Here is a 24338-nt window from a genome sequence, read left to right on the forward strand (position 1 = left end):
GTTTGAGATAAACTATGAAGAAGGTAGAGAGAAAGAAAGAAAAGAAAACCATTCTTGTGGGGGGAAAAAGTCTTCTCTGTGGTTATTAAGAAACATACAAAGTCTGTGAGTCTGTGAAGAATTGAAAGTTTGCAGGGTATTCTAGAAAGACTTTCCAGAAGAGAAAACAAAGAAAAAGAACTACTTGTTTCTTGAGGGTTGAGGTTAATTCTCATCAGGAGGGAAAATATCAAGAGGATTCTTTATAAATTTTAATTAATATTTCTAGTAGAATGAATGAAGAAACCATATTTCCAGAAGTGAAGTCATATGCTTTTATATTAAAGGTTTGAAGTAACTAGCTATAATCAATCTCATAGCCAAAATACTGAAAATAACCATCTCTATGTTTTATTATTGATTTCATTTGTTGATAAATAAATGACTAAAGGATTTAATATAGAAACAAATAACTTTGTGGAAATGTATTCTCAAATTTATTTTAAAACAATAATAAAACTATGGTAGGAGTTCCAACCTACTAATAATGAAAAAGAAGTTGCAACTCTATTAGTTAATAAGCAAAGAGTCAAACATACCCAGGTCTGCCTTAGAGCTTGGCATGATAAGAATGAATAGGAGCTGTGGGGCAGTCTGTGGGCAGGATCAAAATAGAAGGGAGGCTGGTTGTTTGCAAGCCTTGCACTGCTATTCTGTTTTTTTATGATTAATGCTTGAATGACTTTTGCAGAGATGGATAACATGGTTGACTTTTGAAGTGCTGGGATGCAGGTTCCTGTTGCATAGACTCGGTGGAAACATATACAGGACCACTCTAAGAGCAGACAAGGAAGAGTGGCAAGTATGGTGAGTATGGATACCATAAATCTCTGGGACTCCCAATGGAGATTTCCACTCCCAGTGCAGGACTCTGAGAGCAATGGGCAGTCCTCTTGGGTAACATTTATATGGTACTCTAGGGTTTGGCAAAGTGTTTGGTAAAGATGACCTCCTTTGATCCGCACAAGCCCAGTCCTCCATCTTAGTGCCTTCTCTCTAGAACCCTCCTTATTTATCCTCTTTGTTTGGCCAGTTGTCAACCTCATTAGATTGTATTCTTAAGTATATGTATTTTCTTTTGCCTATGTATTTTCAGTTCTCAGCACGGTGCGTAGTAGAAAAGTAGGCATTTAATGTCTGACTCGCTGCAAATTAATGGGCGTATTGGATTCACAGTAACCATTACCATTCCATTTTACAGTTGACCTGAGGTTGGCAGAGGTTAAGTGACCGACCCAGGGACATCTAGCTCATGTCTAAATCTGGATTTGAATTCAGGGCTCCTTGACTCTAGGCTGGGAGCAGCAGGCACAGCTTGTGTCAGAGGTGGCTGGAATCCAGGTCATCTTGGTTTGGGGGCCAGGTAATTTCCAAGTTCACTTCCAGGCCCAACCCTAAAATTCCATGAAACGTTCATTCGTAAGAGTAATTCAAAACTCCAAAAACAGCATTTCTTTAGAGTTTAGGATATTTTTCAAATGACCAGGGATCGGGCAGAAGTATTGCGGGTGAGGACGGATTCGAAACCACCGCACAGACTCCTCCAGGGTTCGAACAGTCTCTAGCAAATCCTCGAGAAGCTTCTTGCCCCACGCCCCCGAGAGACGCTTCTCCCATTGGCTATCCTATGAAATAAGCGAACCTGGCTTTCCCCGGGCTCTTCGTGGTATAGAGGTCATTTCCGCTATTGGCGGCGCTGCAGCTTCTTCCTGTTTCCCAGCATCCCCCGAACTGCCTCCGCTGCTGCCGCATCCAAGATGGAGGAGTACGCTCGTGAACCCTGGTGAGCTTCCCCAACTGCCTCTTGTCCCTGTGGACTCTCCGGCCCAGGCCCACTAGCGGGCTCCGCCGCACGCGCCTCTGCAGCCCCTACCGCCCCAACCGACTCCTCTCCCGGTCGACTGGCCCGGCTCGGCTTTGACCTTGGTTTGGGCTCAGTCTCCTCCCTTCGGCCTTGTCGCTGCCCCTTCCCGACCCGGACTGAGGGCCAAGGAGGTCGTACCTTGGGCCGCCCACCTTTAGGATCCCGCGGTGTCGGCGCCCGCAGCGTCTTTATTTTTTACAGGGCAGGAACTGAGGGCCAGAGCCTGGGCCAAGCCCACCCTGCTTCCTTTGCACCAACATTACTACTAGTGCAGGACCTTCAGGAGGTCTCCTCCCACCCCCTGGCATGGATTGTGTTGAGGGCGGGGGTCCTGGAGTCTTGGGCCCCAAGGACTTAGAGCTAATGAAGCGTTTCCTAAATAACCTTTTCTCCTTGGAGAACACGTGCTTAAAGGCTCCAGGTACCCCCACCCCACTTTGGATGTTCTGTACCATTCCGTAAACATTTAATCAGGGTTTACTGTGTCCAGACACTGCTGAACCGGGGGATCCCGCGAGGCAAAAGACAAACCCCGCCCCCAAGGAACTTATTAACTTATTATATATGTAATATACATATATATATATAATAAGTTATTAATATGTTCCTTTTTTCATCAACCCTAATTAAGAAGGTTGGTAGGAGAGATCTCAAGAGTGAAACCTAGAAGCAACCACGTGTTCCTAACCATATCAATCTTCATTAAAAAAAGGGGGGGGAGGAACCTAAATCTTACCATTTAAGTTAATTTCGCGTTTTGTCCTTGATAACTTACATTGTTTGAAGGCCAAAGCTCCAAATTCCCCTTGAAATGCAGTGGTTAATTATAGTCTACATAACTCTTTAAAGCCAAATTTATGCATTTTTTGACTGAAATAGAGTTAGGGGTGAGTTTTATAAGGTATGGCATCTTGGAAAACATTTACCTCCAGTTAGAGGACCTTTCCAAGGGCAGTTGTGAGCAAGAAGTTGACTTGACCACTCTTTTTTTAATTTTTAAACCCTCCCTTCTCTCTTAGAATCAATACTGTGTATTGGTTCCAAGACAAAGAGTTATAAGGACTAGGCTGTGGGAGTTAAGTGACTTGCTCAAGTTCACACAGCTAGGAAGTATCTAGCTCAAAATTCACAGCCCCCTATATAGGGAAATATATATTATATCAGAGTAGAATGAGATAATAGTAAAAGGAAGGTCTAGACAACTGTAAAAATTTTGAAAGAGGAAAAGACCATGAGGGGATCTTGAAAAACTTCATGGGGGAGATGTTAACTGAGCTGAACATTGAAGGTTGAAATGGGAAGAAGGAATGTATTTTTCAGGCATGAACAAAAGACAAAAGGTTTAACATTAATGTAGGTATGGGTAACATAGAACAATTGGATTATAGTTTGGTTATAGAATGCATGACGGTGATTAAAGCAAAATAAGACTGAAAGTGTAGGATTGTAGCCTAATTGCAGAGGGCCTTCCCTTTTATTTCACCCCATCAACAATAGGAAACCACTGAAGATTTCTGAGAAGAGAAATTGCATAGTTTAGTGTATTCTGAAGATTATTTTGATTGTTCAGTGAAAGGGATGAACTGGAGAAGGTAGAAAGTCAGGAAAAACTTTTAGGAAGCTCAGAATGAGAATTAAACCAAAATGGTAACAGTTCAATTGGTCTAAAGAAGCTAGGTATGAAAAGTACACCAACCCCACTACTGTTCTAAAAATTCTCACAGGAAAATTGACCCCATAATCATCGTTTCCACTGATCATTTTTCAGTCCTCTTCCTCTTTTTGATATCTCTGTGGTATCTGAAGCTACTGCTTTCTTGACCACTATAATAATTCTGTCTTGACTGCTCTACCTCTCTTGACTTCCTGACCTCTTGGATGGCTTCTCTTATTTTCCAATCTACCATGGGCCAGGCACTGCACTGGGGAGACAAAGTCAAAAATAAAACTTTGGGGAAGTTTCCCAAAACTGCAGTGCATAAGAGGGAATAATGTACTATCAGTCTGGAAAAATAAGCTAAAGCCAGATTGTGGAGGGCTTCAAAACCCAAACAGAACATTGAACACAAGAGAAACTCCATCATTTCTAGGACAAAATTCAATTTTCTGTGGAGTAGATGAATTGACAGTAAGAAGTAAAATGAAACATGACTAGAGCTTTCCTGAAATCATGGTTCAAGAGAGGATGTTACCAATTGGAGAAGGAAGAGGCACAATCCAGATAGTAGAGGAAAAAATTTCTACCTTGTACTGTAATAATCTATGTACTTTTACTTCTGGTTAATATTAAGGGCAAGAACCCTATCTTTGTGTGTGTGTGTGAACTTAAACACAAATATTTCCATATCCAAACAAAGAAACTGAACTGTTTTGAACCTAAGACCTCCCATCCCTAGGCCTGGCTCTCAATCCACTGAGCCACCTAGCTGGCCCCTTGTTAAGCAGCAAAAAAATAAATACACACACACACACACACACATATATTGAATTCAACAAAACAATAACAAAATTTGTACTATTTTGTGTTCCCTTCTATATTCTTCTAATGTGCATTTAAAAACTTTTTTTCCCCCATGCTTCCTCCACATCTGTAGCTCACTAACTAGCAGTTGGCCTAATGTGGGTGTTTGAATGGTTATTCTCATCTTTCTTAGAGACTTCAGCAGTGAGTTGGATTGTCAGGAGAGCAAAACCATTTAGCACCCAATAAAATTTTTAGGACTGCACAGTCATGGAGGATATCTACTCCAACCCCTTTGTTTATAGTATCATCTCATGGTTAACCCTTTTCTTTTTCTTTAGAGTCAAGGGAAACAGTCCAACCATCTCCCTGGTTACCCCAAAATATATTCCTTTTCCCATCCCTTGTTTCAGTGTCAATCTTGACTAGTTTACCTTGTTCCTAACTCTGATATGGCAACCCTATGTGTAACCTATCACTCCAGTCTGTGTCCTATTTGTGTGCCTTTTCTATTCCTGAGCACTGCCATCAACCTAGACTCTTATCTTGTTCTTGGACTATTATAATATCTTCCTGCCTGAGCTTCTTATTGCTGGGCTTGCTTATCCCGTAAAAAGTAGGGGTGGGGGAACAGCTGGATAGCTCAGTGGATTGAGAGCCAGGTCTAGAAATGGGAGGTAAGACAGAAAGTAAGGATTTAAAGAATAAAAAAATAAATAAAAAGCAGCCTGACTAGTCTTTCTAAATTCTGTAATTGATCATTATACTCTGTTCAAAGCATTTTTTTAAGCCCTAAACCCTTACCTTCTGTCTTAAAACCAATATTAAGTATCAGTTTCGAAGCAGAAAAGCAGTAAGGGTTGGGCGATTGAAATTAAATGACTTGCCCAGGGTCACATAACCAGGTAGTGTCAGATTTCAACCCAGGACATCTAGTCTTTAGACCTGGCTCTTCATCATCCCTATGTTCAGAACATTTTGAATGGTTCCCCATTGCCTATAGATTAACGTACAGACTCCTTACTTAACGTTTAAGGTCCACCTTTCAACCTAGCTGTCCAGTTCTATTTCTTTCTATTAGTAAAATATCTATGATCTCTTCCAGCCAAGTTGATTCACAGCCTGCTTGATATGCTTTTCAGATTCCTGTCATTTTTGTTTTTGCTCTGAACTGTCTACATGTACACGTGTGTCCTAGCCATCCTTTAGGGCTTAGCTCAAGCCTTTTTTGGGTTTTATTATTGTTTATTTATTATAAATATATACAAATATAACAATATTTATTATTGTTTTTAATGTGTATTTGATGGAAAGATGAGTTTAGAGACAAGATTGACCGGTTTAAAATTCTCCCTCCAACATTTACTAACTGACCATGGACTTGTAATTGTTAGGAAGTTCAGCTTTCTTCTCAATAAAAATACTATCTGAATCTCCTACATCACTAGATTGTTATGAAGCTCAAATAAAGTAATGTAAATAATTGTCAACATTAAAGTATGATATAAATATGAGACATCATCATCATTTGTATCTCTCCAACTAGATGATTATAGGCTCTATAGTCTTACCTTTTAGTTGTTTACATTCCCATGAGTACTTAACAGTCTCAGATACTTAGTACCTTTATTTAGTTTAGATTCTAGGGGAAACTTAGCTTTCTTGCCTCCTCTCCAGTAAACTCTTGTTATTTCAGTGTTGTATGAATGACTTAAAGTTTGTAGCATGAATAATTCTAGACTTGGGGAGATCTGGTATTACCTAAAATTTGCTTTCAGATTGGAATGATATTTATTCTTCCAAAGAAAGTTTTTAGGCTGTTCAGCTCACTGCCATAAAGCTCTGTGTTGGAGGTCTTGACCCTATTAGAAGAAAGTACACAGACATTTACTATCCTTTGACTTTTTGCATTTCCATTAATGATTATGTAGGCAGCCACAGAATGGATACTCTGTATGTTTCAGGATGTATTTATTCGTTTTATCATTTAAAATGCTTAAAAGCCAATTATTATAGGTGGAACTAGACTAACCTACTGGGATTTAGATAATCCCGTTGTCACTAGCAAGTCTCTTTGAAGTTTGATGAGTTGGCCTTTCCCAGTACTTTGTACCAAGTGAGCTCTAACTAACACTAGTTGATGATGATTAGTGCCAACAGACATGTCAGGGAAAGATGATCCTCTTGTCACCTCTGTTTCTCACTGTCTGCAGATGGTGAGGTGGGAAGAGAATAGGACCTCAATGTCACACAGTGTTTATCTTCTAACAAAGACTTGACAAAATCAAAACCATCTTCAGTCATATGAAGCTTTCTTGCCTTCTCTCAGAGTCAGTGACTCCCTATCCCAAAGAGCCTTCACATTCCCAAAATTAACCTACTCTTTCCCATAACACATCACCTTTTGTCTTAAATGATTTCTCACTTTTATGATTCATTTACCCTCCCAATCAGTGCCACCTCTCTTCTTCAATCCATTCTTCCCACAGCTGCTTTTATTTACTTACTTGTTGCATTAAAATCCCAGGTGTTGTCATCATACACACACACACACACACAGTGATGGTGAATGTTTTAGAGACCAAGTGCCATGTCCCACTCCCACTGAGTGCCAGGCATGCCCTGTGCCACCGCCAGCCACCCACCCTACATAGGGGAGGGAGAAAGTGTTCCCATTGGGCGGAGGGGCAGGTGAAGTGAGGAATCCTCAGAGTATAGAAAGGGAGAGGGGAGTGGCCCAAGCACTGCTCCTCTCCAGCTCTTCTGCCTATAAGGCACCCACCTCACCCCCTTTGCACTCCCATCAGGCTACTGGGTAGAGAGGTGGGTGATACGAAAAAATGTCATCAGGCATGGTGGAGAAGGGAAGGAGAGCAGCTCTGTCTGAGGACCTCTGGGGCACATGGCCATAGAAAGCACTCCGTGTGCCATTTTTGGCACCTGTGCCATAGGTTTCGCCATCACAGTCCTAGTACCATAGAAGGTATCCCCTGACCCAAAAAAGATATATAAAGATATATAAATTATATCTTTTGTGTTTCTTCTTTCTCTGGAAGTAGACGTTCACAAGTTATTCTTTAAATATTAGTACTGTAGCTATATAGAATCTCTTGGTTTTACTCTTTTCTTTCTTTATAATTTCATATAGGTGATTCCAAGTTGTTTTTTTTAATTAGCCTGCCCATTGTTTCTTCCAGCACAGTAGTATTCTGTCACAGTCATATACCACAAAAACTTAATCAGCCATTTCTCAGTTGATGAACGTCCTCTTGATTTCCAGTTACTACCACAAAAAGAACTGCTATAAATATTTTAGACACTATAGGAGGCAGCTAGGTGGCTAAGTAGATAGTGCACCAGGCCTGGAGAGAGGAGGACCTGAGTTCAAATTTGGACTCAGACACTTCCTAGCTGTGTGACTCCAGGCAAATCACTTAATTCCAGTTACTTAGCCCTTACTCCTCAGCTGCCTTGGAGCCAGTACTGAGAATTGTTTCTAAGACAGAAAGTGAGAGTTTTTAGAAAAGAAAAAAACACATTTTTTCCTTTTTCCCTAATATCCTTGGGAAATAGACCCAACAGTGATATTTCTGAGTTTAAGTAGTTTTATAATTCTTTGGACATAATTCCAGAGGGTTCTTCAAAATTATTGGATCAGTTCACAGTATATTAACATCTCTTTTTTTACATATCCCCTCCAACATTTGTCATAGATGTGAGACAATATCTCAGGGTTGTTTTGATTTGTGTTTTTCTAATCAGATCTAACAATTTTTAATATTAGAGCATTGATTTCTTCTAAAAACTGTCCAGTAATATTCCTTTTAAAAGGTAGGTGTAACTATTTTTTGTTGTTGTTTATTTTTACATCACCTTCATTTTCGTTTAGAGATAACCTTGGGGAACTGAATAGAGAGCTGACCTCACATCAGGAAGGTCTAAATTCCAGGTCTGCTTCTGATACATATATATACTGCTTTTGAGCCCCTGAGCAAGTCACTTCTCAGAGCTTTGAGCAATTTTCTAAAACAGTGAGTTGCAGAGAGAGTTACTGATCTGCATCAGTAGAGAGAATTTCATTTTCTTCCTATATTAATATTCTCATATCATATCCCTTCCATTTCCAAATATATATCTTTATCCCATCCCATCAAGCAATCTTTTGTAATAAGGAATGAAAAAGAAAAGGCTGTTCTAAAAAATTAGGCCACACATGAATCCAGTCTGACATTATATGCTGCCTTCCATGCAGATCCTCTGTGAAGATCACCATCATCATCTCCATGAAACCATTCCTGGTCCCCTTGACTGCTACTAATACTTTCCCCTAGTATCTAGTGTTGAACTACTTTGTATATGTTTATACTAATTAACTTTCTATTTATGCTGTTTCTATTTTACATGTGCTTGGCTTCCCCATGAGAATGTAGTAGGTTCTTTGTGAATAGAAATGGTGGTTTTATTCTTTGTGATTGGGTCTTCAACCCCTAGCACAACCACCTAGCTTGGTATATAGTAGGTGCTTAATAAGTACCTAATTGACTGATGGATCATCGAGCCAGAATCATTTTCACATGAACTTAATGCTATGGAGAATAGGAAGTTCATAGTCCCTTTCCTTATAGCTTAGTTCCCATAAACTGACTACCACACAGCTTTGTATATTTTGTAAGGCAGAGTTTATTAGTTAGGCTGGGCCTGTGTTTGAAAGTTGGTATTTATAAACAGAGAGATTGTCAGGAAGATCATATCTATATGTGTATGTATCATTAAAGATTTCTTTTTTGTTTTTTCTTTTTCCTCTTAGCCCCTGGCGAATTGTGGATGATTGTGGTGGGGCTTTCACTATGGGTACCATAGGAGGTGGTATCTTCCAAGCAATCAAAGGTTTTCGCAATTCTCCTGTGGTAAGTAGATGGAGAAACTTCCACATAGAACTTAGACTTAATAAAAATAGAACAAGTTCTATCAATGGGAAATTGATTGCACTTCTAATGTTTTCTGGCCACGATTTTTGTTTCCTCAGGGAGTGAGCCATAGGCTGCGAGGCAGTTTGACAGCAATCAAAACCAGAGCACCACAGTTGGGAGGTAAAGAGAATTATTTTGTGTTCAGATGTATTTTTTTCCTATTTGATGAAGGTTACTCTTTACTTTTCCTTCTTTTGGATTATACCAATTATTGATCTCAATTTGACTTTAATTGCTTATTCCTGGATAACATCTTTATAAGCTGATGCCCTCAGAGGATGGTTCAAAAAGTAGGCTTGAATAGTATGCTTTATAATAACTTTTCTTCATTTCCTCAAAACACATTTTTTGGATGAAAGGAAAAAGAAATGATTAAAAGTTGTAGGTTTGGAAAAAGGAAATGGTAGCTTCTGAGGAAGCTGAAAAAAATATTAAAAGCCTTAGAAGGGGGGGCAGCTGGGTAGCTCAGTGGATTGAGAGCCAAGCCTAGAGATGGGAGGTCCTAGGTTCAAATCTGGCCTCAGACACTTCCCAGCTGTGTGACCCTGGGCAAGTCACTTGACCCCCCATTGCCTAGCCCTTACCACTCTTCTGCCTTGGAGCCAATACACAGTATTGACTCCAAGACAGAAGGTAAGGGTTTAAAAAAAAAAAAGCCTTAGAAGGCCTTGTGGAGAGATATTTAAAAAATAGAAGAACTATTTTACAAAAGTAAATGCCCTAGGAAAAAAGGAAAGAAATATATTTACTTTGCTCTGCATTGTCAATAGCATTATATTTGAAGTACCTAGTAAAGAGAAAGACAAAATTGCCTTTCCTTGGGCTTTTTCCTATGTGCTTAGCTGTTCATTAAAACCCAATTCAAATGCCATCCACTCCAAGAAACTTCCCGAGATCTTTCTTATCATTAAAGACCTTTATCCCTTGGGACCTTACATAGCCTCTTGTTTACACCTCCTTAAGTACATAGGGAATATTATGGCTACTCATGTATGTGTAATAACCTTTTTTGTATGCTCTGAGAGGCCATAGATGCTGGCTTATTTGAACTTTGTATGTCCCATGAACCTAACCTGTTTGAATTGAATTCACAGCATATGAACTCTGGGGTCTCATGTAAAGCTTATATAACTAGTATATTTGTGAAAAAGAATAAATCAGGTTCATTCTAGAGACTTAACAGTCACTTGACATTTATAAAACACTTATTCAATCCTTTTAATCATAATCATCTCTTTGTGAACTGATTTGAGTTTTTCTTCAGCTCATTTTACAGATGAGGAAACTAAGACAAACAGGGTCAAGTGGCTTGCCATGGATCACACAGCTAACAAGTGTCTAAAACCAGATTTGAACTCAGCACAATGAATCTTCTTAACTCTAGGCCCAGAGCTCTGTCTACTGCATCATCTAGCTGCACCTATTAAGCACTTACGGTCTGCTAGGCACTGTACTAATGTTTGAGGATACAAAGAGAGGCATAAGACACTCCCTGCCTCCTGGGCCTCACAATCTATTGGAAAAGACCACATATAAGAAGAATCTGAGGAGAAGCCAGGGGAAGGAAATGATCTGAGGTAGTGGAAGATTCAGAGTTAGGATCATTTTACAGAATGAGTTTTTGGAGGTCACAAAGTCCAGTAAAGCAGCCAGGGTAGGAAATGATGAAGTGTGCACACATACACGTGTGTGTGTGTGTGTGTGTGTGTGTGTGTGTGTGTGTGTGTGTGTGTGTGTGTGTGTGTGTGTGTGTGTGTAAATAAAGTAATTTAGAGATTGAGAGATGACAGTTTAGCTGAGGATCCAAGTAAACTAAGAATTCCAATTGGCAACAATTAATCAGGATGAGCATTCCAGGTCTAGATGAGAGATAGGAAACAGCCTACTAATCAGTGTAGCAGGTAAATCTAGGAAATCTGGCTTCATTTTAGGGTATTTGAGCCAGTGAAGGCAACCAACATGTATTTTGAACATAAACATCTGTTACCAAAGTTCAGGGTATGAGATCACAGTTTACCAATAGATCTTCTCTGGGAAAGATCATTAGTTATCCCTTCTTGCTCTCTTGTCCATCATCTAGCTGGCTTGTGTTCCTGGCTGGTCCTGGCTTAAGAAACTCTAGTCTTTGTCTTGCAGAAAGCCATACCCACTGGTTGCCACCCTTCCAGAAGCTTGGCCCTCAGAGTGTCATATCAGTCAGATTAAATAAGCATACCTTTAAGCCTTGGTGAAAACAATAGAACTAACAAAAGGCAAATCTTTGGGGCATTTCCTTCCAAGGTGACAGATGTATTAATTACCATTCTTTGGATCATTTCATTTAACCCATTCTGAATCTGCCAAACAGTACTATCATTCAGTCTACCTTATCCATATCCATAGAATATGTTGTTTAGTGCCTTCCAGAAATTGAAGTTTACTATGTCTGTGACATTCCCTTGTACCATTGCTAATCTACCAACTTGGACATGCCCTTGTACCATTGCAGATGAGGTTAGAATACTCTGGCATGATCTATGGATGAACCCATACGGATTCCTGATTCACATAATTCCATTTTGATTACTTAAGAAAAGTAATTTGTTATAAATATTTAATTTCCGGGACAGCTGGGTAGCTCCTTGGATTGAGAGCCAAGCCTAGAGATGGAAGGTCCTAGGTTCAAATCTGGCCTCAGACACTTCCCAGCTGTGTGACCTTGGGCAAGTCACTTAATCCCCATTGCCTACCCTTACCACTCTTCTGCCTTGAAACCAATACATAGTACTGATTCTGAGACGGTAAGGATTTAAAAAAAATTTTTTTTTTAATATTTAATTTCTTTCTTGCACTGGTGTTTTATGTGGTATGCTTTTAAAGAGAAAGAAATGCCTTCTTATGAGGAAACAAAAATGAAAACAAATAGTTCCATTGTATCCCATTTTAGCAAATACTATATAAAATTCAAAGACTTAAAGAAAAATGAAATTAGGAGTTAGGCAGCTTGTTGTTGTTTTAAACCCTTATTTTCCAACTTAGAATCAATACTGTGTATTGGTTCCAAAGTAAAAGAACAATAAGGAGAAGTGACTTGCCCAGGGTCACACAACTAGAAAGCATCTAAGGCCAGATTTGAACCTAGGACTCCTAGTCTCTAGGACTTGCTCTCAATTTCCTGAGCTACTTAATGGTCCCCTAGCTAGTACCTCCCTCCCCCTCTCCCCCCCCCTCTCTCCCTCTCCCTCCCCCTCCCCCCCCTCCTCCCCTCTCTCCCTCTCTCCTCCCTCAAGCCCATTCTTTTTTCCCCCTCCATAGTTTATCTCTATTGGTTCTTGATGTGTTGAGTCATGACCTAATTACATAATTTTTAGGCTGTAAGAGAAAGGAATGAGAAATATCCCCGTTTACGAGTTACTAGTATGGCTTGACACTCAACAGCTATATGATGAAATGAAGGAATGAATGAGACAAAAATAAAGTCAAGAAAAAAGCTGAAGGGTAATGAAGGGAGAAGAAAACTCCAATATAAGACAGCAGAACAAAGTTTTGTATAGGTTTTAAGCATCTATAGACTACAAAAATGCATACTTATTGGCCTAATTTCTTTTAGTTCACCTAATTATTTCTTTCAGGTTTTGAGTGCTAATTTTCTGGCTGGTATTATAACTCCAGCTTTTTTATTAAGGTGTTAGATATACTGGCTTTATTCAGTTCTTATATAGATTTGTGGTATGGATATAAGTTTGGATGAAAAGAGTTAGTGTAATATAAAGCATTATAACAAAGAGTAGAATTTGAACCTATTTCCTACTAGACCATTTTATTGTAGCAGGAAAATAATTTTAACATGAGTTTTTGTTTTAAATTGAACAGGTAGCTTTGCCATTTGGGGAGGTCTCTTTTCTATGATTGATTGCAGTATGGTAAAAGTCAGAGGAAAAGAAGATCCATGGAATTCCATCACAAGTGGTGCCTTAACTGGAGCCATATTGGCAGCAAGAAGTAAGAAACTCTTATGGCTACACTTGAAGAAAAATTATTTGTTAGACCTCAGTATATCTCATATCTTTGCCGTGACTCATTCAGCATGTGAGAAATGATAGCTGCAGGGGGAAACCAGAAGAATATATAATGGTAATTGAGAAAGGGAAAAAACTTATTGACATTTTTGAGAGTCTAGGGAATAGCAGTTCTTGGCATTCCATCAGTAAAATAGAACTGCTTTCTTAAATTTTTTTTAAATCAGAATTTCTCAATACTGTTTTGTGAGAAAGTTCTTTTGGTTAGCCAGTTTGACAAATATATTATTGAATGATTTCCATTTTGTTGATTCTTAATAACACCACCATCTATTAAGTTTGCAGTTAATAATTTCCCCTATGATGGTAATTCACTAGCATTTGAGTAATTTTTTTAATGGCTTTAAACCATGGCTTTTTATTAGACATAAAATCAGGACAGTGAGGATTTAAGATACTGTTAGATAATAGTTGACAAGTTGAAGGTCCATGTACCTCCTGGGGTCATTCTATTTTTGGTCTAACATCTGGGATGTGGGTTTGGTCCAGAAAAGGAAGAGAAGGCCTAATTGATCCCCAGTGTCTTATAAAGTCAAGCTCATCCCTGGGAAAGAGAGGAAAGGGATCATAAGGAAGTTGGGACAGTTCTGAGGATGGTACTACATTGGGAGTTGTGTTTATTTTAGAAGTCTCAGTTGGCCTGAAAGCTTCAAATTGAACTGAAATCCTGGTGATCAAGGGGAGATCTTAACACATTTTGTCTTTTTCTTCCCCATACATACACAGCCCATCCACTTCACCCCACCCCCTGCAAAAATTGTTGCCATAGTCCCAGAGCTCTCTAGTTCCCAAAAGGCTTTTTGACTCCTTGGGACAAAAACTTCACCCAGCTTCATTTAGATAGAGATTCTTAACTATTTTTATGTCATATATTCTTTAATAAAGTATATAGAATTTATAAATGAAACCAACTTTATTGAAATTCATATTCAAATATTTTAAAAAACAAAATCAGGGACTTCAGGCTAAGAACTGACTTCTTATCTGCTAAGCTGAAGCCGTCCCTGAGTATGGCCAATAATGCATATGACACAACATTAAAAAAGTAATTTCTCTATCATCATATCTTCAGATGGACCAGTGGCCATGGTTGGTTCAGCTGCAATGGGTGGCATTCTTCTAGCTTTAATTGAAGGAGCTGGTATCCTGTTAACAAGATTTGCATCTGCACAGTTTCCAAATGGTAAGTATTCCTCCTCTAGAATCACTTGACCATTATAACCATAGAAACTTCAAACAACTCTTATTCTAAATTTGGAACTGTTTTTCCCTGGGGCCACAGAGGGGAAGGAGAATGGTATCAGTAGGGACTGATATTAGAACTAGCAGGGAAGGATCACATTCTGTCTGGGACAGTAATAGCAAAACATTGACCTGGCTGTTCTTTAAGAAGACAGGCAGAGGAGTGAAACAAGGAGAAAATTGGTTCAAGCTCTTGGACAAGAATCAGTCTGGAGTGTGGGTAATGGATCATCTCACCCAGTCTGATCTCATTGCCCTATGCACTGAGGAAGGATCCCATATCCTTCTGGCACAACTTTCAAATGTTGCTCTGCTAATTAGATACCATGAGGATGCACCGGGTGACCTCATGGACTCCTTCTGTCTAATCTGTATACTTTTAGTCACCACTTTAAAGTTAACGTCCAAGTGTGATGGCCATATTCTGCCACAGTCTACCAGAATAGTCTATTTATCTTGCAATTCAAAGACAGTGCAAAGATGAAAATATTTGTATTCAACATCTCTACAAAAAGTGAAAATATATTAAAATTTCCCATACATAGTCTTGACTTCTTTAAGGATGTGTTGGCAACTTTGGTTGCGTTTTACTTGGTAGGACCTTAAAGGCTTCAGTCATCAAAGAGCATCCTACATCTAGAAGTGGGACAAAGTGATCTTTACAGTATGGGTTATTTTAGTCAACTTGTGCCTCGTTTATTTAAAAATGCTAGTTCTTTTGGAATATTCTGTTTAAAGAAAATCTATTGGAAAGTAAATGCGTATGAAATAAATATATAATTTCAAAGAGATTTTTCCATGAGAAAAACTTGATCCCCAAGATAAATTAAAAATAATTATTCTAGCAATAAGGCAAACGATTATAATTCTCTAAATTGATTAAATTTTACTGCTGCTGCTAATATAGTGAAGCACTTGGGGAGGGGGGGCGCTTTAGTGCATTTAATTGGTCCTCATTTTTAAAACTGGATATTTAGGTTCAAGGCAGCTGGGTGACTCAGTGGAGATGAATGTTGGACTTGGTCTAAGGAAGGTCCAAGTTCAGAGCTTGGCTGACACTAATTAGTGTGCTTGGTCAGTGCCAGCAATTAATAAGTGTCCTTTACTGATCTAGGCTAAAAATCTGTTGTTACTCTCACAACAATCCATTTCAGTTCAGAAAATATTTAGGCCTCTACTGTGTGCAGAATACTCTTCTAAGTAAAGTAGGAAATATAAAGTTTATAGAAAGGTTAAGATCTCCCCTTGATCACCAGGATTTCAGTTCAATTTGAAGCTTTCAGGCCAACTGAGACTTCTAAAATAAACACAACTCCCAATGTAGTACCATCCTCAGAACTGTCCCAGCCTCCTTATGATCCCTTTCCTCTCTTTCCCAGGGATGAGCTTGACTTTATATATATAGACACTGGGGATCAATTAGGCCTTCTCTTCCTTTTCTAGACCAAACCCACAACCCTACTCTCACCAAACTGTCTTTAGATACACATGCAATCTCTCATGCTCACATTTGCATATGCACACACTCAAATTCACACACACTCCTATACTCTTGGATGAAGAGATGTTTAACCATTGCTAGGCAGGGCAGAACATTGCAAAGCTTTGGTGCACTTGAAGTTAGGATCATGGGCCAATCACTCAACAGCTCTAAGTCTTGGTTTCTTCATCTGTAAAATGAGAATAACTCTTGTATTGCAGGGTTGTGAAGAAAATGCTTTCTAGGCCTTAAAGCTTTATATAAATGTCAGAGGTTATTCCAGAATCTGCAAACTCGGCACCATAACATTTTACCCTAAAACTAGCCATGAGTATCTTTCATTTGAAGCTTTCATTGCCTACTTAGTTGGATTTACAGATTTGGTTTACTGGGTTGTCTTAAAATTCAGCATACCTTCATTTTATAAATGTTTTACAGAGTATGATTTTTACCATTTTTCATAAAGTTGAAAACATGTTTTTAAATAACAACAATAAAATATGAAGGGGACAAGAAGACCCTTGTTTGGGTGGCTTTGGCAGCTTGTTATTGCAGTTACTTAAAATTTTGTCTCAGCTCCTTGCTGAAATTAATCCACATAGCATTTATGGCTCAGCAGTTCAGAGATCTTCACTCTTAAGCACAAGGGAACCCAGGCTGTCATCTGTCATACAGAGTTTGAAGCGCCTCCAAAACTGTCATGCTAGTACAGGAATTAGGCACCCCTAAAAATAAAACTAGGTTGATGTCCTTAGTTTAATTTGCAACGTATTTTCCTTTGCTTGGACTTAGTTCAGGCACTTAATTTTTTCCAACCATGTTGTTTGCTCCTCTTAGTTGGAGCTTCTTGATATAAGTGTGATATCGTTTCTATAAAACTTAATCTTTATGTCCGTTGCAGGACCGCAGTTTGTTGAAGATCCTTCCCAGTTGCCTCCAGCCCAGTTGCCACCCTCACCATTTGGAGACTACCGGCAATATCAATAATGAGACTATTGCCCTGAGGTTTCTTATTACAATGTGATCTTTAGTTCTAGAAAGATTCTGGAAGACCAAGTTACAGTCAGATTTGGACAAGAAGAACTGAATTCTCCGAAGAAACACTTAGCACTTTTTCTATTTAAAGGAACCTGGGGACAGAAAGTTTAAAAGATCTTTAAATTTTTATTTATTCGTACTTGGATTGCATTTGTAATAAAATAAATGTCTAGGTATTGTTCAAAAAGGAAATACTTTAAATACTTAGAAGATGAAGGACCAAAGGAAGAGTACTGAAATTGGTTTCCTTATGGACTTCTCTGCCTAGTTTGGTGTTCTGTGGTTCAAACAATAATATCCCCTGGAACTTGTTCTTTCTTTCCAGATCAGTAATAGTGCTCCACTTTTCATCCTCAAACACTTCATCTTCTCTACAAAAATAGATTTAAGCCTGCATGTATTGGAGTCAGAATCTTTTCTCACTCCTGAAATGGATTGTGTATGAAAGTGAAGAATTTTGCCGAGCCAGCACAGGTTATTTTAGTAACACACTTTAGGTATCAGAGTGGTACAGTAAAGTGCAAACTTTTCACACAATACCGCCTTACAGGGAAAGTGAAATATGCCATGCCCTTCTTTTGAACTGTCAACTACAAGACTTCTCTTAGGCTTCTGTGCCTTGGTTTCTGACTATTAGAAATCTCACCAGAAATGACCCCTTTCCAAAATGCTTAATACTGTAAAAAGAACTCAGAGCAGGAATAGTTTTCATTATTGGAAAAGTTTGTTCATTTGTGGGATTGAAAATAAAATGTGAAGATTTTTTTTGTGATGCTTTTGTAGTCTCAAGGAACTGATTTTTACATATAGATTGAGCAGAGCTCCTGGTAAATAATTTTTGACTAAATCATTGTGATCTACCAGAAGTTGTATAACCAGTTACTTTCATTTGCAGCATGGCCTACAGCATGCATTTTGCAGAATGCCAATTGTGAACTCACCAGTACAAGGAATTCAAAGATGAATTAAATGGTCTCTATCTCCAAGGAGTCTAGTTTGGTGACTGTGCTTACAACTGTGTATGAAATGAAAAACAAATTCATTGTAAAGCATCGTTAGTGCCCCCGCACCTAGACCTAGCTCCAGTTAGGTGCTCCATGAATTATTATTTTTTAATGTAATTTTCATCTAAGAAAACTCATTTCTTTTGATTACTGGTTCCACAAGAAGGCTAAGAGAGCACATCAAAGCTGAGGATTCTGAATTCCAGAGAAAATTCAATGTTGCCTTATTGGATGGGTGCAGAGGCTTCTCTGGATACGGCAACCTAAATTTCTAGTCACAAATGGAATGTCATGGTTTTTAGTGGCAAGTGCCATATAATAAGCCCCTAATCTTTAAGGGAAACTGGGTAACCAAAGAAATCATTTGTTACAACCTTGGAGTTTAAAGTCATTGGTGTGTATGACTCTTAGCATCCTCCAAAAGATGACTTGGTTTCTTTGAATCTTAGTCTGGGCTTCAGATGAAGCTTTTGAACTAGGAGGAGTTTCATGTATTTTTTTTGTAGGTCTTTAACATTCTGTTTTGAGCAGATGGAAGCCACTTCAGAATCCTTACCCTCTGGCCCACTCTACTCCCCAAGCCCCCCCACTCAGGTCCAGGGTCTGGTGGAGAATCAGGAATTGACTCCAGAGAAGAAAGATGTGGCTAGTCTGGTCACTTCCCTTAAAACAGATTCTGGGACACTGACCAACCAGAAGGGGGCCACCACATCATGTACATTATTAGTTTGAGAAAGCCTGGAACAGCGAATTTAGAGAGTGAAGAAGCTGCCATGAGAGACATCATGGAGAATGTCCTGTGGGTCAGGAATGGAGCCTAACTCCTGCTCCTGGCCCCTAACTACTTCCTGCAGTAGGGGTTCTTAACCATGAGTCCATGGACCCAGAGGGGAGAGATTTTAGGAGCCCTGTGAATTTGGTTGGGGGAAGAATTACATCTTCATTTTTACTAAATTACAACTGAAATTTAGCATTTCCTTCATTTTTTCCATTCTGGGAAAGACCATTAAGAGACCTTTCTCTGGGACCAAGCAAAACTAGTCCAGTGTTTCCTGCGTGGCAGCCATTCCAGTACTTGAAGACACACTCAGTTGCCCCTTTAGTCCCCCTAGGCTCAAACATCCCTACTTCCTTTAGCTAATTGGCATGTTGTGATTTGAAATGTTTCACCCTCCTGGCTGTCCTCTGGACATAAAATGTACCTAGGATTGTGTAGAACACTCCTGGTGGAATTTTCACTGTTAAGCTCCACTGCCACATCCCACCAAATGCCCTGATATTTTTTTCAAATGGCCCATCTGCGTCTGTCCTATCTGGTACTTAAGTTGGCCACCATTTGCTACTTCCATCTAAGGAAAAAGAAGTGAGTCTGTTTAGAACTGGCTTGGGTGTACACAGACCTGGGCCTCGGTACCAAAAAGGTAAAAGGACCAATAAGCCATTCTCGCAGTGTGTATGGAGTAGACGTAGCAAATAGCATTTGAAATGGGCTTCTGAGCCTCTGTGTGCCCATTCTCTCATTTGGGAGATAAAACCACTTGAACTACCTACCTCCTAGATGGGGCGTGAAAAGCGACTGAAATGTGCGAATGTGCTTTGTGAGCCAGGAAGTGGCGTTCCGTTACTTTGTGTCAAGCTGCGAGAACATCCTTCTTCGGTGCTATGCTCTGAGGATGTGATTCAGGTGGGGTCCCAGGACCAGCCTAGCCAAATAAGGAGAGGCTCGCCACGGGGGGACCAGTTTTCAGTCCTGGCAACCCAAGAAACAAAAACAGCCGCTCGGTTTTCCACCTCCACAATGACATTGGTGGAATTATGGATAAAAGGGCAGAGGAGAGTGACACTTCCCAGACCTTCCAAGCCTTAAGCTGTTGCTATTCCATGTGTAATTTTTGGCCTGTGAATTAATGAACTGGAGGAACCGAAGAGTGTTCTCATTAGCAGACTCTAAATGAAACCCGAGTGATTAAACTGGAATGAGACCTCACAGGTTCTCGGCTGGGAAAGTCGCCTGGAAGGGTTAATCATGGTCCCAGAAAGCACCAGAAATGCATAATGGGATCGTTGCACCGCCAGCACCCAAGCGGGCACTTTGCTATGACTGGCTCGCTCTCCCGGCTAGTTTTAGTACTTGCCTTTGGAGATGCCTTGGTAGACAATTGTGTCTTTGGAGGGCAGAGACTTTTGGTTTTCTTTAGATCTTTCATAAAGACAGGACTTTGTCTGTAGAGAGTATCCAGGTATTTAATGTTTATTGAACTGAAAGTAGGCTTGGGGAAGATGGCAAAAAAGGAAGGAAGCCAGTGGCTGGCAAACTACTTGGGAGCCTCATGCCTGTCTTTTGGGAGTACTTTCTTCAATAGTCCAAAAGGCCCTGAGTGTGCTGAGTGCTGAAGCATTGCTCTGGAGGCAGAGGGTGTGGGTTCAAATCTTGCCTTTGCCACTTATTGCCCTTATTACATGCAAGTAAGTAAGTCACTTCCCTGGATCTCACTTTTTCTTATCTCTAAAATGGGCATGAACTCAAAATCCTATAATAAAAAGATATCTTAACAGATCAAATTCCTAGTTGCAAGCATGGGAGTCATCTTATAATGAATTCGCTGTCTTTTGTGTAGAGTTCGCCTGATTGAAGCAAAAGTCAAGCTCAAATTAGAAAAAAAGAATTAGAAAAAAGTGCTGAATAACTGGTAGATGTTTCAACTCACAAAAAAAAATGTAAAAACTCTTTCCCTCTAAACTCTCCCAGAAGCCTTCACGTCTCGATATGTCACTTCCTCAGTCACTCCTCTCCTGATCCCTCTAGTTTGGGGACTTTCTTCCTCAATTTCTCCCCATCCTCTGCTTCCCTATGTAAATGCTGTGTCCCCTACCACTGAGGATGGAAGTTTCTTGAGAACAAGGATTGTTTTATTTTGGGCTTTGTAACTGGAGTCTTGCCTATAGTTAGTACATCGTAAATGCTTAAATTGAATCCAACGCTCTTCTTTTTCTCCTTTTTTTTAGAATACCCACTATGGCCCAGATGTATGATGCTATTGGCATCCTTGATTCTCTGATTTAACAGGGATCCACTCCTTGTGCAGAATTTGTTGCCAAATTTTATTTATTCTACCTCTATAACCCTTCACTTCCATGGTCAACATCCTAAGTTAGACTGACATCACTTTTTTTTTTAAACCCTTACCTTCGTCTTGGAGTCAATACTGTGTATTGGCTCTAAGGCAGAAGAGCAGTAAGGGCTAGGCAATGGGGGTCACGTGACTTGCCCAGGGTCACACAGCTGGTAAGTGTCTGAGGCCAGATTTAAACCCAGGATCTCCCCTCTCTAGACCTGGCTCTCAATTCATGAAGCCACCTAGTTGACTCCCCTCAAGCTGTTCTTTTCAACAAAAACTTTTACTATTTTAATGTTTGATATTTAATTAATATAATCATAATAATTTAATATTAATATTTTCCACTAATGTTATATTACTGTTTACATGGAACATCACTATCTGAGAAGAATCAAAATTGCAATGGTAATATTTTGAGATCGATGCTATTATTCCTATTATGAAGCTAAAAAAAAAACTGAGGCTGAGAGATTAAGTGACTTATCCAGGGTCGCACAGCTAACAAATGTCTGTGGAAGAATTCAAACTTGGGTCTTCTTTACTTCGAGCTCTATCTAGAAGGCTACCTAGCTGCTTATGAAAGGTATGAATGAAAGCTCGCTAAAGTCCTCTGAATCCTCCTTGTTACATGGAGGAGCTCCAGGGCTCTTGAAGGCTGTACCATTGGCCCCAACAACCTAGAAAGGCTTCAATTATCAGCATGTTTGTCATCTGAAGGCCACCAAGTTGGCCACTGGGTAATGAATTTTGCCACTCATGGCAGCACTTGAAGACCAACTCCTAAGTGATCCACGGATTGGAGTCCATGCCAATAGAGGGAGTACACACATCAATGGAATTAGAGATCTTTGAAGTATTGGATTACAGACAAGAATCCCACGGAAAAAAGGAGTGCATTTGCAGCCCTCTGTCCTAGAGAGGAGATAGTTGATCAGTGGAAATTTTCTATAAATTAGGTCTTTAAGAACATCAGTAAATGGCCTCATTTTTCATGATTTAGATTCAACGGTTAACCATAGAAATTTGTTAGCCAAAATTATTTATGTATTTTTATACATTTTTTTAATTTTTATTTTAAAAATATTTTTCCATGGTTACATGATTCATTTTCGCTCCCTTCCCTCTTCCCTCCCCTTTACAGGTGAGAGGGTATCATTCTGAATATGAGAAATGCTTGCAATTGGGAGGGTACAATCCAGGCGGCTGACTATGGGACTTATCCTTCCCTTGCGTCACAGCACCCCCTGGCGACATAATGTTTCAGATAAAACAGGGGGTTCCACTCTGATAAACCCATTGAATTCTCTAGGGAAAATATTGATTCATTTTAAGCTAATTTATTAATTGGCCACTTAATAAAATCTAAACAAGCAAGTAGACACCCCCCATAATCCGAACAGACGCCAAAGAGGTGTCACATAATGGGGAAAGGGGGAGAATGGAAATGGAGCCTCTTTTAAAGCAGGGGCAGAGTGAGACAGAGAGGATGGGTTTGTCTTTTCCCCCTCAGCCTCTCTGACTAGACCCCCTCTATGGCTGCCTTCACTTCCTACTGGCAGGCTCTCTAGGATCTTTGTTGGAAGAGGTAAGCCTCTTTCTCCTGGGGAGAGAGAAACCCCTTCTCCTCCCCGCTCAATTCAGGCTGTCTTCGAATAAAGCCGGAGCCCTGTTCTGGGTCCTAATGACCGAGTTTTTTCAAGGGAAGCAGGAAAGGGGCAGGGCTAATGAAGGGTAAAGACTGAGATTCAGGAGGGAAAGAGGGAGACGGGGTCCCTACCTAATTAACACCCTTCCCCCCAAAGTGAGGCAGCTCAGGTCTAACCCCTGAGGGGTTCCGAGGAGAGAAACCCTGGTTTCTTGGCTGCCACAGCAAGTGTCCCCAAGGTCGAGGTTCAAAAGGAGTTGTGGAGATCCTCTTCGGGGACTGCTTGTCTCTCAAAGTCCTTGTCCATTGGCTGGGCTTGGGGAGGATCTGGGATCAGAAATTCAGGGAGAGAAAAGATCCCTGACTTTGAGATTCAGTCAGAGTCCAAAAACTAAGCAACCTCTGCCCTGGGACTCTCCGCCAGGAGTCCATTTCAACTGCCTGCATCAGCTTTTTCTCTCTCTCCAAGGTTCCAAGTTCCTTTTTGCCCATCCCCTCTGCGCTGCTTGCAGGATTCTTGCAGCTCTTCCAGGCTTATTCCCAAAGTTTCCAGATTTCTCTCTCTTGCAGAGAACAAGCAAGGCAAAAATACAGAGTTCCTGTGGACAGGCTCAATGTATACTCCCTTGTGACGTCACCACTCAAGACATTTCTTTTTTTTTAAACCCTTCCCTTCTGTCTTGGAATCAAAACTCTGTATTGGTTCCAAGGCAGAAGAACAAGGGCTAGGCAATGGGGGTTAAGTGACTTGCCCAGGGTCACAGCTGGGAAGTGTCTGAGGCCAGATTTGAACCCAGGACCTCCCTTCTCTAGGCTTGGCTCTCAATCCACTGAGCCACCGAGTTCCCCCTCCACTCCCCCACTCAATACATTTCTGATTGGAAAATCCTTACAGAGAAGGTGGAAACAAGTACCCTAGCTCTGCTTAATCGCTTAACATTAGATTAGCTTTTGCAAAGGGATATTTACCTCAGATTAGTTGCCCAAAATTCTGCTTCTGCTAGAGACTATTACCAACCCCCACCCCTAGTCAGAGCTCCTTAGAAGTCACTGGTCAATGTGCTACAATGTCCTGGCTCTTGGATCACCATGACTCATGCTCCACTCCCTGCTACTGTTCTGCCTTCATTTTTATTTTTTTTTAAACCCTCACCTTCTGTCTTGGAATCAATAATGTGTATTGGTTCCAAGGCAGAAGAGCAGTAAGGGCTAGGCAATGGGGGTCAACTGACTTGTCCAGGGTCACACAGCTGGGAAGTGTCTGAGGCCACATTTGAACCTAGGACCTCCCTTCTCTAGGCTTGGCTCTCAATCCACTGAGCCACCCAGCTGTCCCCTTGCCTTCATTTTTAAAGAGAATCAATGACATAATGAGGTGATGCCTTGACTTGTGAGTGAATTGGGTTTTGATTTTTTTA

The 24338-nt window shown here is 40.2% G+C and overlaps 1 protein-coding gene across 1 annotated transcript; it reads left to right on the forward strand.

Moving 5' to 3' along the window:
• Positions 1 to 1663: 1663 nt before the first annotated feature.
• TIMM17A (translocase of inner mitochondrial membrane 17A) lies at positions 1664 to 18138 on the forward strand. The gene is made up of 6 exons (XM_001363733.5): positions 1664 to 1822; positions 9172 to 9271; positions 9391 to 9454; positions 13187 to 13315; positions 14465 to 14575; positions 17016 to 18138. Exons 1-6 carry the CDS (start codon positions 1797 to 1799, stop codon positions 17099 to 17101), a joined length of 516 nt encoding a protein of 171 aa, XP_001363770.1. The 5' UTR covers positions 1664 to 1796; the 3' UTR covers positions 17102 to 18138.
• The last annotated feature ends 6200 nt before the right edge of the window (positions 18139 to 24338 follow it).

The sequence above is a fragment of the Monodelphis domestica genome, chromosome 2 (assembly GCF_027887165.1).
Source record: "Monodelphis domestica isolate mMonDom1 chromosome 2, mMonDom1.pri, whole genome shotgun sequence".
NCBI classification, from domain to species: domain Eukaryota; kingdom Metazoa; phylum Chordata; class Mammalia; order Didelphimorphia; family Didelphidae; genus Monodelphis; species Monodelphis domestica.

Excerpts from the sequence above, each read along its gene's own strand:
- TIMM17A (XM_001363733.5), top strand. The coding sequence starts at position 1,797 with ATGGAGGAGTACGCTCGTGAACCCTG. Across the intron at positions 13,316-14,464 it reads AGCCATATTGGCAGCAAGAA|ATGGACCAGTGGCCATGGTT; the intron begins GTAAGAAACTCT and ends TCATATCTTCAG. Across the intron at positions 14,576-17,015 it reads ATCTGCACAGTTTCCAAATG|GACCGCAGTTTGTTGAAGAT; the intron begins GTAAGTATTCCT and ends TGTCCGTTGCAG.